At 46.1% G+C, this 16,755-nt stretch overlaps 1 protein-coding gene across 2 annotated transcripts in view; it reads left to right on the top strand.

Moving 5' to 3' along the window:
- The window catches only part of asic1b (acid-sensing (proton-gated) ion channel 1b), a 715,429-nt gene that overhangs the window by 647,277 nt on the left and 51,397 nt on the right, over positions 1–16,755 (top strand). For both annotated transcript variants that reach the window (XM_043681801.1, XM_043681800.1), the window contains exon 5: positions 16,418–16,474. In XM_043681801.1, coding sequence (XP_043537736.1) covers positions 16,418–16,474 — 57 coding nt within the window. The remainder of the gene's footprint in view (positions 1–16,417; positions 16,475–16,755) is intronic.

Here is a 16,755-nt window from a genome sequence, read left to right as displayed (position 1 = left end):
GTGAGGGAGAGGGCGGGCAGGAGGGAGGGAGAGAGTGGGCGGGAGGGAGGGGGAGGGTGGGTGAGGGGGGGTGCAGAGGGAGAGAGAGGGAGGGAGGGAGGAGAGAGGGAGGCAGTCAATATGGAATGGAGAGATATAGTGAAAGCGAGAGCAAGACTAAACTAAAATCCCTCTCTACCTAATTTTCAGCATACAGTCAACTAATTAGCATCAATTTGTTCCATGTGTTTTTTTCTAAATATTGTGCTGTCTCAGAATTCTTTCCTCTATCTGCCCCAAAATTAATTCTATCAGTCTCGAGAGAAACTTTTTTAGCATAAAGATATCACAGAGAAAGTACCATTTTCTCTGTCAATTCCTAGCTTGCCAGCACTAAAACATCAGACACTGAACACAGGCAGGGGCACATTAGTTACTATTGATGATGGTGCCAATGGATTGAATCTCCCCAGTTTGTACAATGGACAGTGTTTTGGCAGGTTACAACAACATAAATGGGTGGAAGTCTTTTGAGTCCCTTTACAGTGACATGGCTGAGATATTACAGCTGTCTCATTTTCAATGGTGCCCTCCAGCAGCATAAGCAGAAAGGATCTCAAGTCTACACACATCGGCTGGTGATGGCACGAGCATTCTTGGTGACATAAAGTCAGTGTTATCGGGATAGCTGCGCGGGGGGGAGGGTGGGGTGGATTTTCTGCCTCTGCAAATTCCACAGAGGAGGAGTGGGTGCAGCATGCCCCTCTGTGGTGCCATCACTGGAGGCAGGAGCAGTTGGCACAACGCCATCTGAATTCTCATGAGCTCTGCCTGAGTTGCTGACTGTACCAGACCTCTCAGGCAAGAGGGGATATCACGACTCGGATTTGGCCACCTTTTCATTTGAAGCAAATTGACAAAAGAACCTGACGCTCAGGAAAGGTGTTTTGCAGCAAGTCGCTGTGGTCTGCAATGCACTGCCTGAGAAGGGTGGTGGCAGCAGATTCAAAGGCAAAAGGGGAATTGTGTCGCGAAGTGGAGAAATGGCAAGGCTGTAGGGGAAAAGCAGGGTACTGGAACGAATTAGATACCACACACTTGCTGGGCCAAAAGGCCTCTTTCTGTGCCGTAACAATTGATGATTCTAGGATAATAAAGCAGGCCTTTAGCCTGTTGAGGCAATACCTCAGGGTTTACGCCAACACGACTGCATCTTTTAGTAAGCAGCATGGTATTCATCATTCAATGAGGCCAATTCACCACCCAGCCCAATTGAAGTGGATGAGGGTAACACAAAGGCGCTACTTTATGGCAGCCAGTAGCCACAGGTAAAACAGATGTGCACGAGCGTCTTGCTTTGTAACCCCTTCCACATGGCCGGTTCTGCCCAGGGAAGGACTGTATTTGTAAACACAATTGAATTCAGGTTTCCTGGCCATTCTCCGTCTTTTTTCCCCAAATGTTAAAGATTGTACTTTGGCAGGAAGTTTTCTTTGTAAATAAATGAACAATGATTTTAATCTGTAGAGTGTTGAGCATTATTCATACAAGAATACATCCAACGTGATGTGCTGTGCACCATGATTCATAGAATACACCGCACAGAATCAGCCACTCAGCTCATTTGCTCTGGGCCAGTGGTTATACTCCACAGGGGATTCCCCCCACCCTGCTCTCTCATCCAAGCAGTGTGTCTTTTTTGTTCTGTCTGTCTCTTGCTTATCTTTAGAAGTGGAAGCACTCCAGAGGGCCAGGCTGTCCCTGCTGCTAACCTGGCCCCCAACTGAGCAAAGTGGAATGGAGGATTTCTCCATGCCTTTTTCTTGGGTAACTCTCTCGTGGACCTAACGTTGCGTGGCCACTCCAGTTGGTGCCCCTTTGTGCCAAGTGTACCCTGCCCTATTTCAGCTGTGTAGCCGGCATGCCTTTGGGTTCTCCTGCCAGCTGCCTGAAGACTGGCACTGCCATCAGACTGGCAGTGATTTGACTGGCCTCACGTTTCTGTGAGCCTGCTATCACAAAACACCATCCCAATGGCAGGCAGAGTGGAAACCTTTCTGTTCACTAACGGAGCTCTGAGATCTTCCTCAGTGTGGACATCAGCCTATTTCCAAGTACCTTGAAACCTGCCTTTAATAGGCTTGGAATGTAACACCTTCAATGGGAACAAATCTGAAAGACCTGAGGGAAGTTGATTTTTCCCAGGCAAGCTGTGATCTGGAATGCATTGCCTGATAGACTGAATGGCCTCCGTTTTGTGCTGTGTCATTCAAGCACTCTCAAAACTATAGTCTCCACCTGCACGCTAGTGGTCTGCACTGCGCTGAGCGTGTTTAGCAAAGGGCCAATGAAATTGCCTGACAAGGAGGAAAAACCCACACCACCTGGGACAGTTTGCATTGTATGATGTAGTTAAGGCACGTGAATTGTTTGCAGGTTCACATTCATCCTCCATGTTCACACTATTGTACAGCAACAGGCCTGTCTCTCTCTCTTTGCATCTCTGCCTCTTCTTCAGCCATGATTAACCCTGGGTTCCCTCCCTCTGACATGACAGGGCCTTGAGAAAATGTCAGTCATCCTGGGTACGAGGTGACCAGAGAGGTCCTGCAACACCTTGACTTGTGAATTTTTATACAAAGAACTAGAAGCGCAGGATGAACGCAGGTCTTATTGTGGATTACGATGGAATAAAACACAAGGGCTGAATCTTGCATTTTATGGTTAAGTGAGAATTGAGTCGGTTTTTTTTAATGAGGGATTCACACCACAAGATATAGTGAGATTTCTTATGATATCTTACCAACTGTGTCTCATTAACTACCGACACCACCCCTAAGGTGTCCCATTTGTCCAATTCTAGCCACAGCTCACTGCGTGGAGTTCCTGGATGAACTGGCCACCCAGTGAATATCTGCCCAAAGACCAGCATCCCTTGCACCAGTGCCATCTTGGAAAAGCCAGTTGTGCACCTGGACAAGCCCTGCACAGTTCCTGATTTGCCAGACACGGCAGACGGGTATTGTGGACAGCGACCCTGGGGGCCGTGCTGGATGGGGTGATACAGACTCAGGACGTACTCTTTCCCTAGTCCAACAGAGAAGGCCATGGCACCAGGCCATGCCAACCTGGTCGGAGGTTACCACCCGGCTCAGTGCAGTCTCAGCGTCTGGAGGAATGCGCAGCGCTGTAGGAAGAAGGTCAGTGACCTTCCCCACTCCACCAGTGTAAGTGCTGCCATCTTCTCTCCGATACCTCACACTCTCACTGTCTCTCTCTGCTCCTGTACCCACCTCCCACCCAGGCTCACGCTCTCCCACTCTCACTATTGCTGCAATATCTTGCCTGAATCACTCTCACCCCTCCCCCCCCCCCACCCCCTGACATCACTAACCCTGCATGCTCTCTGCGCAGCTCACACACTCACTGAGGGTACCTGTACCAACAGTAACAGCTGTGCCAGACATATTCATCTCTCGTAATCCCTGGCCCTCTCTCACTCCAGGAGGAAAACAGCCCCCGAAAAGGCAGAAAGTCTGAAGACGGGCAGTGGGCTGCCTGACATTCAGCTCTTGACCCTTTATGAGGAGAGGGTCCTGACTCTGACTGTCCCGAGTAGCTGACTGACCCGGTCCAAGCTCCTGGACTGGGTTCAGAGGCTGCCCCTGAGCGAAGGCTATCTCCCTTGATGTGACTGAGGTCGGCTGAAAACCAGGGCAAGCTTCCTGTGAATGTGTCTGAACAAAATGGCAAGGCAACACAGTGAGTCTGGTATCTCTGGCTGAGGGACAGGGCAGCAGCACAGTGAGCCTGGTATCGATGACTGAGGGACAAGGCAGCAGCACCGTGCGCCTGGTATTTCTGACTGAGGGACAAGGCAGCAGCACAGTGAGCCTGGTATCTCTGGCTGAGGGACAGGGCAGCAGCACAGTGAGCCTGGTATCGCTGACTGAGGGACAAGGCAGCAGCACCGTGAGCCTGGTATTTCTGACTGAGGGACAAGGCAGCAGCACAGTGAGCCCTGTATCTCTGGCTGAGGGACAGGGCAGCAGCACAGTGAGCCTGGTATCTCTGGGTGAGGGACAAGGCAGCAGCACCGTGAGCCTGGTATCTCTGACTGAGGGACAAGGCAGCAGCACAGTGAGCCTGGTATCTCTGGCTGAGGGACAGGGCAGCAGCACAGCGAGCCTGATATCTCTGGCTGAGGGACAGGGCAGCAGCACAGCGAGCCTGATATCTCTGGCTGAGGAATGAGGCAGCAGCACAGTGAGCCTGGTATCTCTGACTGAGGGACAAGGCAGCAGTACAGTGAGCACTGGTATCGCTGACAGAGGGACAGGGCAGCAGCACAGTGAGTCTGGTATCTCTGACCGAGGGACAGGTCAGCAGCACAGTGAGCCTGGTATCTCTGGCTGAGGGACAAGACAGCAGCACAGTAAGCCCACCTCCTCTCCCCTCACCCACGACCTCTTCCATGCTGATTTCCCATTCCTCCCACCCTCCCACCCAACCTTACAGTGAGCCATTCTCAGAACAGTCCGTCACTCACCGGTTATTTCCGAACGGACCAGCACCTCTTGCACCAGCACCATCTTTAAAAGCCCCATTGTGCACCTGGGCAAGTGCTGCCAGTCCAGAGCTGCCTGGGGACTGGGCAGACAGGGAGATATTGGCACCCCCTGCTTTGTGGACAGCGACCCTGGGGGCCGTGCTGGATGGGGTGATACAGACTCAGGACGTCCTCTTTCCCTGGTCCAACAGAGAAGGCCATGGCACCAGGCCATGCCAACCTGGTTGGAGGTTACCACCCGGCTCAGCGCAGTCTCAGCGTCTGGAGGAATGCGCAGCGCTGTAGGAAGAAGGTCAGTGACCTTCCCCACTCCACCAGTGTAAGTGCTGCCATCTTCTCTCCGATACCTCACACTCTCACTGTCTCTCTCTGCTCCTGTACCTACCTCCCACCCAGGCTCATGCTTTCCCACTCTCTATTGCTGCAGCATCTTCCCTCACCCACTGTCACCCACCCCAACATTGCCAACCCTGCATGCCCACACACTCACTGAGGGCACCTGTACCAACAGTAACAGCTATGCCACCCACTTTCATCTCCCCATGGAGCATGCCCTGAGATGTTGATGCCCAGTATCTAAGATGGAGACTGTTCAGTGTGGGCGGTGAGCTGAATCCTCCAGCTGCTCCCTCTGCTTTCCTTGTGGAGAATTCTCCACGTCTAGATCATTGGGCGAGTTTGTTAAAATAAGAAGCTGAATATTACTGAGGTGAGTTAGGCAGTTAATAAGGCATTTAAACTGTAATCCCCCTTAATTGGCAACTCGCTGCTGCCTCGTGAGTGACTCACCTCACTGCTCATCGAAGTTGGAGTGAAATGCTCCCAACATCAAGCCAGGCCTCACCTGACTTCTTGTTGGTTAGGCCCCGATAAGATTCCACCCTAAGTATTTTAATCTGAGATTTGTTATGGTGTTGGCTTCTTTCATTCTACTGCAATGTATAAGATGTTAAAAATACTTGCTTCACTCGTTAAAATATGGTTTAGCTGCAGTGTGATTCTTTTAGTTGGACCTGTCCTGCAAAGGCAATAGAGTTGCCTTACAAAACCTTTGATCAAGGATTATGAGAGGTCAAGTATTTCAGAATGGTACTGACCTGACGTACTGCAAGTGGACCTTTTCCCAGTTCATATATTCCTGTGTCCGTCACCTCCACGTAAGACAATGTCTCATATTCTCTTGCATGTTCAGAAATCAATTCCAGAACCGTTTTACTTGCTCAGCTCTCAAAGAATGGTTTACCTTGCTCACAGATTAACATGCTTGATCGCAATTGGAGCAAATTGAGTAATTAGTAACAATGCAGAGGCCTTAATTTTGCCCTGTTCTGAGCCCCACTCTCAATTTAGCCTGAAGGATCTGTACAAATGGACATTCACGTATTTGTGGTCAGTCCTGTGGATTTGCTGGGAAATATAGAATTAGCATCACAGTGTTGGTCAGAGACAGAAAATGTGACCATTTACTTGAACTTATCTCATTTTACACAGAATTCATCATCCGTCACAGTCGTAACTACCTTAACGAAGAGGGATTGGGCACTTGTTCCTTAGACTGTTAATTCATATCACTGCCTTGAAAAATAATTCCTTCTGGTCTACAGGACTCAATTATCTGTTTCCAAATCAAACTGAGTGCAACTGTGATTAGATTCTGTGGTATTGTTAATGGCTATTAAGAGGAGAATTGACAGCAGCAGAGATAGCAAACAGATGCCTTTTTTTGTCCGCTTTTGTTCACGAGGCCCTGTGGCAGCAGAACTCAGACAGTACTGCAGCCAAGCAATTAGTTCTCCTGATCACTGTTTCGATCAGGGTGACCTTGAACCTGCTGGCACTGACCTCGTGCTTAAGGTCCCAAGCTTTTCTGTGACTCAAACAAATGTGGCTTTTGCACAAGGGTGGATGGGCAGCATAGATGTGATGTCCAGGGGCAAATGGGGCTACACTCGGGTAAATTGGCAGAGAATAGAATATGCTGGGCTACTGCTTGGAGAACCAGCATGAGTTGAATAGTCTCTTTCTGTGCCTTAAATGGTTCTCAATAAATTGTTTCAACCTGGCTTGAGCCATTTTGGCCACTGCCCCCTAGCGGTGAGTTTTGGAAATTACCGCTACCTTTTCAACTGAGAGAATGAGGGGCGATCACATTGAAGCCTGTGAAATTCTGACAGGACTCGACAGGGTAAACGCAGGAACGATGCTCCCGATGACCGGAACCAGGTGTCACAGTTTAATGAAACGGGGTAGGACAGAGAGGAAGAGGAAATTACTTCACCCAGAGAGTGGGGAGTCTGTGAAATTCTCTGCCAAAGAAAGCAGGTGAGGCCAAAACACCAAATGTTTTTCGAGAAGTAGTTAGATATAGTTCTTAGGGCTAAAGAGATCAAAGTGTATGGGGAGAAAGTCGGAACAGGGGACTGTGTTGGATGATCAAGAGTTGAATGGCAGAGCAGGCTCAAAGGGGCCGAATGGCCTAGACCCGCTCCTCTTTTTCACATTTGTCTCTTTAACCTGCTGGAAACATTCAAGTTACTGATCAGTTATGGTCTTTCATTCTTTTTTATGTTCTGTTATGTTGCCAGTTGTGGCATCAGGGTTTTGAGTACCAGAGACAAGACTTTAAATCTTTATTAGGTTTTGGAGATGCTACACTTCAGAAAGGAGGAACATCGATGTCAAATATAAGGTTTGCGAAAGAAACATGATTGACACTGCAGCTGGGCTTATCACGAGAAAGCAAAGCTCCCTCTTTCTGAACCTGGATTGTCCCACAACTGCAAAACACCAACTTTGACTGACCCCTTGTGTTCTCTCTGAGAAAGGTTTCAGTTTGTGATGAATGATGAGCAGTCTCAAGACATGGATTAATACTTTGATGAGCTTGGTTGAAAAGGTAGCCAAACTCTTTTTTTTTAGGATTAGGGCATAGCAGGTTCACTCTGTGCCAAACCTTGCAGCACTATTCTGGGGCACTTGTTTTTTTTTTATTATTCGTGGGACAAAATGTTCCATTCACCATTACCCTTACGCTGATAAGTGTGCAAACTGCCTCACAATATAAACTGGGTGAGCAATAAAAGGGGGAGCATGTGGAATGGAGGTAAGTTGCATAAACCTTCAAGCACTATGACCCGCTTACACAAAATCAGACAGATCATTGAGTACAGGAGTTGGGACATCATGTTATAGCTGTATAAAACATTAGTTAGGCCACATTTGGAGTACTGCATACAATACAGGTTGTGCTGCTATAGGAAGGATATTATTAAACTGGAAAGGGTGCAAAGAAGATTGACAAGCATTTAACCGAGACTAGAGGGTTTGTGTTCTGAGGAGAGGCTGGATAGGTTGAGACTTTTTTTCCTGGAGCGTTGGAGACTGAGGGGGTGACCTTATAGAGGTTTATAAAATCATGAGGGACAGGGATAGGGTGAATAGCCAAGGTCTTTTCCAAAGGTAGGGGGAGTCTACAACTAGAGGTTTAAGATGAACGAGGAAAGATTTAAAAGGGACCTGAAGGGCAATGTTTTCACATAGATATGGAATGAGCTGCCAGAGGAAGTGATTGGAAAGATATAATTACACCATTTAAAAGATATTTGGACAGGTACATGGATAGGAAAGCAATAGAGGGTTATGGGCCAAGCACAGGCAAATGGGACTCGTTCAGTTTAGGAAACCTGGTCAGCACAGACAGGCTGTGCCAAAGGGTCTGTTCTCACGCTGTGTGACTCTGTGCAGAATACAGGCTCAAGGAGAACTGATATAAGCATACAAGGACAATACAGTCAGAAATTGTACAAATAAAGGCCATTTAGTCCCTTCTGTTTTCAAGCCAAATGCCAGTCCATGTCCATGAAGATTCTCAACGTCTGCAAAGATGAAGCAACCCGATGCTACTCATCTCATTACCCATGTGACAGGAATAAAACAAAGGCAGCCAACTTTCATGGGACAAAACATTCTTGAGGCAGGTTTTTTTTTAAGTCAAGAGGCTTATGGTCATTCAAGGATGATAATATTAATATGAAAACTAGTCAATAATGCTTGATTTTATGACTTGCCAAATGAAACATGCTGCCATGCTGTGATGGATTTAAAATCCAGGCAGAAATGTATTAGTTTAGACTTCGCATCTGTCACCCTCAAGTGAATCACCACAAAAACTATTATCGCAAAGCAATTACATTCAAATGCAACATCCTTATTGCCAGGTATAACTCGGACATTTACAGAGGAATACAGGGAGTCATTCATGGTATCAACCCTTTCATCGAAGCCGGTTTGTCAGACTGTTTGTTCACCATCCAATACTGGATGCACAGAAATGTCCTCCCATTTAATATTGGGAAGATCAAAGCCATTGGCCTCTCACCCCTCCGCAAATGATATTTCTGAGCTATCAACTCCAATCCTTGCCATTCTCTGAATCACACTGTTGCCTCCCTTGGCATCCTATTTGGCAGTGAGCTGAGCTATCGATCCCAATTCCACACTGACCTATTACTGAATTATAAACAGTACACCCTGTTCTGCTACTTTGTATGGTACAATCTGCCTGTAGAGCACGCAAAACAACACTTCTCACTGCATCTTGCTACGTGACAGCAACAACAAATCCAATCAAATAAAATCAAATTGTTTTCAGTAAAAGTGACAATGAAGCTGTCAAGTTATGATATAAACACGCCAGGCTCACTGTTCCCTTTTAGAAAGGCAATCTGCTATCCTTACCCAGTCTGGTCTCGATACGACTCCAGACCCAGGACAACACTGTTGACTCTTAACCGCCCTCTGAGGTACCCTAGCAAGCTGCTCAGTTGTATCGCACTGCTATTAAAAATATACAAACAAGAGCACCAAGATCAAAAAAGGAAACAAAAGATTTACCAGCCCAATATCAGAATGGAGAGAGTATGACAATCTGGAAAGCTTGAACAGGCTAGGGCTTTTTCCTCAAGAAATTGGGGGTGGGGTGGTTTGTTGGCAGAGGTTTTTAAAGTGTGAGATTCTGAAGGTATTTCCACTTGTTAGTAACACCAGACACATGACTCAGCAGCAGTCTGCTATTTGCACAGATCCAGTGGAAACATTCGTTATTCAAATTGACCTTGACGTGGTTACGATTTCTCCCCTTTTGTGAAACCCAATGGGTTTGAAATTCTGGCCGACCCCTACTTTAACAGGTAAACAACCATTGTGTAAGAGTGCTGTTTGCTGCACGTTGTTTCAAGTGAGGGCTGGAGCTGTTATATGACTGTGACAGAGCTCACCTTGTATAAAAAGCGTGGCCTTGTCAGAGCCAGAGTGATCTCTCTGACTCGATCCATTTGGCAAGCGATGGAGATGACGTTCTGAATGAGCCAGGGTTTATTTACATCTGGTTTCTCACCTCAGTTGGGAGATCACAGAGTCGCTGGTGGTGTAGGAAAGGGGCTGAGTGGGGGGAAGGTTTTTTTTCTTGTCTTTCATTGTTCATGTATTTATGCACTGCCAAATGGCTCACTCACAGCTCTCTGGCAGGATGTAGAATAGGTGCAGATCCTTTGACGCAGAGCACGAGCCAATATCATGCTCCCTTCTGCACGGCTGCACCCATTTCTCTGGACTCTCAAGGTTTGCTTGGGTTTAGAAAATGATCTTTCAACCAGAGAATGCCGGCAGCAGGAATCCATGCTGCAACCAAAGCACCGACATTTCCTGGCATTGCAATGGCAATCTTTCTGTAGTTCTAGCGACAGAGGTGGTTGACACAGTTTGGTATCCAGGCACTGTGCCTGCAGATAAGAGGAGCCCAACATTTATACAGGACCTGGCAGCAATCCCGCAAATCAGCCAAGGTAGGACCTCCTGCCATGACTTGCTGTTCAAGATACACAGGGAAGCAGTGTTTCTTTGCATGCACTAACAATATTTTGAAGCATTTTGTGTATCATAACAGAACAAAGTAGAAGGTCGCGCCAGAAGCCTTCACCTCAGTGAGTTCAAAGGCCCTTTCAGGATTGACCCAAAGCCATTCCTAAAAGGCCAGGCTGCTGAGTGATGCAATACAATGGCGCAACATGGGCTGCCCCCTCACCCTCACTGCGAGCGATCGGGTCCATTATTAGCTGTTTGGTGTTCTCCCACCTGCTTTCGTCACAGGAGAGAACAACCCCAAACTGAAGCCAGCAACCCCTCTCCTTCCCCCTCTTCCTCAACCCAGCACTCTTCAAGGTTCATTTTGAGGAGGTCACCCTCCAGATCATTGGGTAAGTGGACACCCTCTGAACCACTGGGCAGATCAATGGGTACTGAGTTTGGAGGTGCTTCCCACTCCATCCCTGTGTACAGGTGGTTGGTACTTTCTCGCTGAACTCTTCCTACTCAATGTTGTGAACCAGACCAAACTCCCCTCAAACTGTATTTAATAGCCTGGATCCTAACTTTGTCTTATTTTAAAGGCAAATGCCAGGCATTGCGTTCCAGATACAAATCTGATTCATCAAATGACCAGTAAAGCAAGGCATACTTTACCTGTATAGTTAAAATACAAGAAACAATTGGAAAACTAAACTCTATTGGAAAACTTAACACCAGAATTGATTATTTAACTACTAAACAGTAACCATTCCAATATAGTAATGTCCCATAAACACATCCCTTGGCAAAGGCAAATTCAGTAAAATAACTAACTCACATGCAGTTCTCCAGTTCAGGAGGAAAAACATAAAATGAAAACTCAGAGTAGCAGGGAGACACGTATACAGCTTCCAAACTCCAGCAGCAACTGCTACTGAAAAACTCAATCTAAACATCCTGGTTCTGTGGGAGCTTGACCCCACCCTTTCAGGCTGATTCTATTGTTCCAACCTCAGAAGAATATTCCAAGGTCTCACAAGCAGTTTATGGGCTTTGAAGCAGACTGCTTAGCACCTCTGTTCCAACCTTTCTTCTTAAAGACAAGGAGAAAATACACCTATGAAAGCCATAGTATTGTCATGCTCTGACATAACACAGAACAATATGCAATGCCACATGATCTCATATGTTGTAAGCTGTTTTGTCAACATTCACTGCTTTATACAGCCTGTGTTCCTCTGCTCTAGTGTTTCTCACTAGAAAGCAGTGCCCAGTCGTTAGTATCTCAAAACAAGCCCAATTTCTCAGAGCATCCACTCTCACTTGCTCTTCCCCTCACACTCAGTAACTCAGGTTCTTTCACTCCAGGGAAACGTCAATATTGAGCTCAAGGGGGCTATTGCTAGCTGATTCCTGCAGCATCATTGTGCGATGGTGGATGTTCATAGAGATGACCAAGGACCTTGAGATCAGGGTTGTGAACGCCACCGGTTTTGTGTTTTGAAAGAGGATGCTTTCTGGGCACAGAAAAATGCTTCAGCCATTGGAAACCGTGCCAGCCTTTATCAGTCAATTGCTGCATTTCTGCGTGTTATTAATAACAGATGGATTCGCAAAACTGGCGACCAGCCTGAAAATGGTGGCATCTTCATATCTGTCTGTTGTGGTGCCCATGGGCACAGGCCTAGCTTATAATCATTGGCATCTCTTGCGAATGTTCAGAATATTGCTGCAGAGACCTTGGGCTCCAGGCTGGATCAGACTTCTTTCCAGCTGCGTGGGGATTACAATGAGATAACCCTTGCTGGGCCTTATATTTCCAACCTGTGCCAACAATTGTGTTGGCATTCTGACCCATAGTCGTGATGAGGCAGTACCCAGTGGCAGGGCACAGTTGGCATCCATACAGATAAAGATGGAATCTCTCAGGACGACGACACATTGCACCTTCAAGCCACCCTACTCAACACATGGCAGAGAGCCTAAGCAATGCCCGGGGCATAGGGATTCCAAAGAGGCTTCCATAATGCATAGCACCCAGCTGCTTCAGAGACTCCTGCCATGATGGGATCACACAGAAGGAATGACAGGTTAGGCTACAGAACACACACGCCACATCAGGGTAAATTGACTACCCTCAACAGGAACCACAAACCAAATCAGCAGAGATTGCAGTTGAGCTACACCACTGTCCTACTTCTACCTGCCACCCGTTTGAGTGAAGCCAATCACTCATTTGTTTTCAGGAGTGAAGTGTGGTTTACCAACGTGCAACATTTGTCCAGAGTGTGTTCTTGGTGTGATGTTTAATAAAGTATTCTCTGGTGATCAGAATGGATTTATCAGCAATGTATATACAGCCAAGGCCTATGCAATTAAAGCTGTTTTGTTAAGATTAGAGTGGTGCTGGAAAAGCACAGCAGGTCAGGCAGCATCCGAGGAGCAGGAAAATCAACGTTAAGGGCTCCTGCCCCAAACATTGATTTTCCTGCTCCTCGGATGCTGTCTGACATGCTGTGCTTTTCCAGCACCACTCTAATCTTGACTCTGATCTTCAGCATCTGCAGTCCTCACTTTCGTAAAGCTGTTTTGTTGTCAGCATGAATAGCTGAAAGCATACTGACAAGACGGGGGACTAGTAAATCTAAGACGAGGTTTTGTCAATGAGAGCCTGTCATCGTAAGCTCGCAGGCCATATGTGGCCCTTCAGGAACTGGATCCTGCCAGCCTTCTCCTCTGGATGTAGAGCACTCCCTGGTCAATCAAGCATTGTCTCAAGACATCAGCGATGTTTTTAAGTGACAGTTCTGGTAACTGTATCAACCTCATTTTATCTGTGCTTGGCGTTTGGCCCTGACTATCGCAGAAGTGGCAGGGCTGAAGAGGGTGTACCAAGGGCTTCATGAAGGGGCCTTAAAATAAAAGGTGTCTTCTGAGTGCCAGAGAAGCAACTTTTGCCCTCTGCTGTTCCTTGCTGATAGTTTCTGGTGGCATCGAGCGGTGTGTGGAGGAGCCCTTAATTTCATATTGGTGCCATTTCTGATGCCCTACTCTTTGGGGAGAACCCTGCCAGGCTCCCCGGCTAGATGTCAGGCTGCAGCAGAGGGCACTGTGTAACAGCCTTCCCTCTTCATCACAAGCAGGAAAGAATTATTAAACAAACCCAAATAATTGCAACCCAGCCTAATGATCCTGTTTCCAGGGCAACAGGGAGTGGACACCTTCGCCTGCATGCTATCCTTTCTTTACTACTTCCACATAATGGTCCCATAGGCATACACATGGTACAGTGTGCCAGCTGGAAACCTAAAGCCAAAATATGGTTCAATAAAAAGATGGAACAGTGTCGTACTTCTGCTACCTCCAAAAATCAGATCAAAAATGGCACCTGTCCTGTAAATGCAGGGAGCATTGAACACCTCTCCATCCCCGGTGTGAATGTTGAAATTTGCGCATTTGCTCCTTAAATCTATTTCAATATTACATTTTTGGGAATCTCTCCCTCCTTTCTTACCCAGACATACCCTGTTGGTGCAAGATAGACAGAGATATAGCAAGGACAATACCTGCACAGAATTTTGATCCTCGTCCCCATTCGCACCAACGAGAAACAACTTTGGGCCACATGTTCCAGTGTGGTTGGCAGATACGTTCTCCTCCTGTCATGACACTTTGCCCATCTCTTAGCCTCACTGTTTGTCTGCTTCCTTGTGTAAGTCTGCCCTCTGTTCCCATCTGTAAAATGTTAAAAATCACACAACACCAGGTTATAGTCCAACAGGTTTAATTGGAAGCACTAGCTTTCGGAGCGACGCTCCTTCATCAGGTGAGCGTCGCTCCGAAATCTAGTGTGCTTCCAATTAAACCTGTTGGACTATAACCTGGTGTTGTGTGATTTTTAACTTTGTACACTCCAGTCCAACACCGGCATCTCCGAATCACATCTGTAAAATGTACACACACCCAAGTTGTGGTTCCATCCTGTCCAGGGTCTTTTACTTTGTCTCTCTCGTGCTTTGTCGTTGTGTTTGCATCTCACATATTTTGTTCAGTTTGGCTCACTCATTTTGTATCCTCATTACTCCTTGAGAGTTTTTTTATATTCTGGTCTTAGGCTTGTTGGTGAGCATCAGCAAAGCATTTTATTTCTAGAATATTCCTCTATCTACTACTTTAATTGAGACCCGTCTGTTATAAATAAATTGCATAAAATATATAGCATAGACCAGGTTATAGTCCAACAGGTTTAATTGGAAGCACACTAGCTTTCGGAGCGACGCTCCTTCATCAGGTGATTGTCACAATCACCTGGTGAAGGAGCGTCGCTCCGAAAGCTAGTGCGCTTCCAATTAAACCTGTTGGACTATAACCTGGTGTTGTGTGATTTTTAACTTTGTACACCCCAGTCCAACACCGGCATCTCTGAATCACATCTGTAAAATGTACACACATCCAAGTTGTGGTTCCATCCTGTCCAGGGTCTTTTACTTTGTCTCTCTCGTGCTTTGTCGTTGTGTTTGCATCTCACATATTTTGTTCAGTTTGGCTCACTCATTTTGTATCCTCATTACTCCTTGAGAGTTTTTTTATATTCTGGTCTTAGGCTTGTTGGTGAGCATCAGCAAAGCATTTTATTTCTAGAATATTCCTCTATCTACTACTTTAATTGAGACCCGTCTTTTATAAATAAATTGCATAAAATATATAGCATAGAAATATGCCAATCAGCCCAACCGATCCAAGCGGATACTTACCTGAGCATCCTCCCTAGTTTCATCTCAAACCGGTTTCTTTCTCGCTAACTTGTTTATCAACTTTCGTCTGAATGTACTTATTGGTATATATTGGTGTATTGTCTGCAAAAAGTCAGGAACTAGTTAGCCTGGAATCATTTGGATGTGGAAGTGTTCCAGTGGACAACATTTACAGCTGTGCTGGAGAATCGGACAACGTCTAACAAGACACTGATTGGGGCTGTCTTCTAGCCAACACCATGGCAAGTGGGTTAAAGACAGAGACCTCTTAAGCTTTACATTTTTGACAGAGGAGGACCAGAAGATAATCAGAAGGCATAACATCTATGCTATTCTCAACCACTCTGACCTTCCACATTCTAACCCTTCTCAACACAAAGTTTCTTGATTTCTGTGCTGGATTTATTTGTGATTATCTTACATCAGTTTTGGACTGTCCAGCAATTCTTCCATGATTTTAACACCTCAGTCGGCCATTCCTAAGGCTTCTCTTTTGTAGAGAAAAGAGTTCTAACCTGGTCTTTCCTGTTTGATGTACCATTTTGTTCTAGCTCTGGAAACCATTTATCATACGTTCTCCATATCCTTTTCAAAATGTAGAAACTAGAACTGTGCTCCAACTGTAGGTGAGCAAAGCCTGCTTTTGAATTCTGTTTGTCTAGAAATTGTAGTCATCCTCTGCCTGATTGAATTGAGTGACGGGATAGGTTGAAGCATCTGACTGTTCTTACATTGAAATTAGAAGCAGAGGAGAAGCACATTAAGTGTTTCCTAAATAATTTTGGTCAAGGTCATTTCTAACCTCTTCATTTAAAAAAAAACATTGCGTCTCTTTTACCTTTGAATTTGCACTATTTTTCCCTCTTTGAGAGTCCAGTCGTAACCGTTAGAGAGGGTCAGATGTGTGCATGAGCAGAGGCCCGGAACGATCGCATGTCTTTTCTGCACAGGTTTTGTGGGGGATGGACACAGTAAATGTTGCATCGTGGGAACATTAGGGAGAACGTTAGCGGGAGCAGGCCTGAGGAATTCTAATCAGCTTCTCTTGCTCCTAACACAACTCTACTTATGTATTGGAGGCTGTGTGTGCTTATTTCGTTTAGTCTTGCAACTCAAAAGCAATTTTTCCTCAAAAGGTTCCTTCAAGGGCATTTTCAGCATGAAACATAATTGCAATCATTAGAATTTCATGGATGTAAATAGGCTCATTAGGAGACATTTGTGCATGCGTACAAGTTTCCTGACTGCTAACTTTCTCTTCTGTATTTAGGTGATGCTCCATATTGTACACCGGAACAGTACAGAGAGTGTGCAGATCCAGCCCTAGGTAAGCACCTCTTGTGTTTTATTAAGTCTTTCTGGGGTGAGTAAAATGGTTGACATTGGGTTGTTTGTAAGGGGCTTTTACTCACTCAACCAGACAACGTTTCTTGTGAACAAAGCAAGCTGCCCTCAAAATAAGGTAGATAGGCTGTTGTGAAAATGGCTGCCCTAAGATGAAGGGTCTTTTTCTTGCTTTTTGTGGACTCTCAGTTAATAACCTTGTTCTGAGGACACTCAGGTTTGCCTTTGGTGCAAAGCTGGGAATGTCACTTCAGCTTAAATTGC

This window comes from Chiloscyllium plagiosum, chromosome 43 (genome assembly GCF_004010195.1).
Source record: "Chiloscyllium plagiosum isolate BGI_BamShark_2017 chromosome 43, ASM401019v2, whole genome shotgun sequence".
NCBI lineage: Eukaryota > Metazoa > Chordata > Chondrichthyes > Orectolobiformes > Hemiscylliidae > Chiloscyllium > Chiloscyllium plagiosum.
The sequence above is the reverse complement of the archived record's forward strand: the minus strand, read 5'-3'. Positions and strand labels throughout refer to the sequence as shown.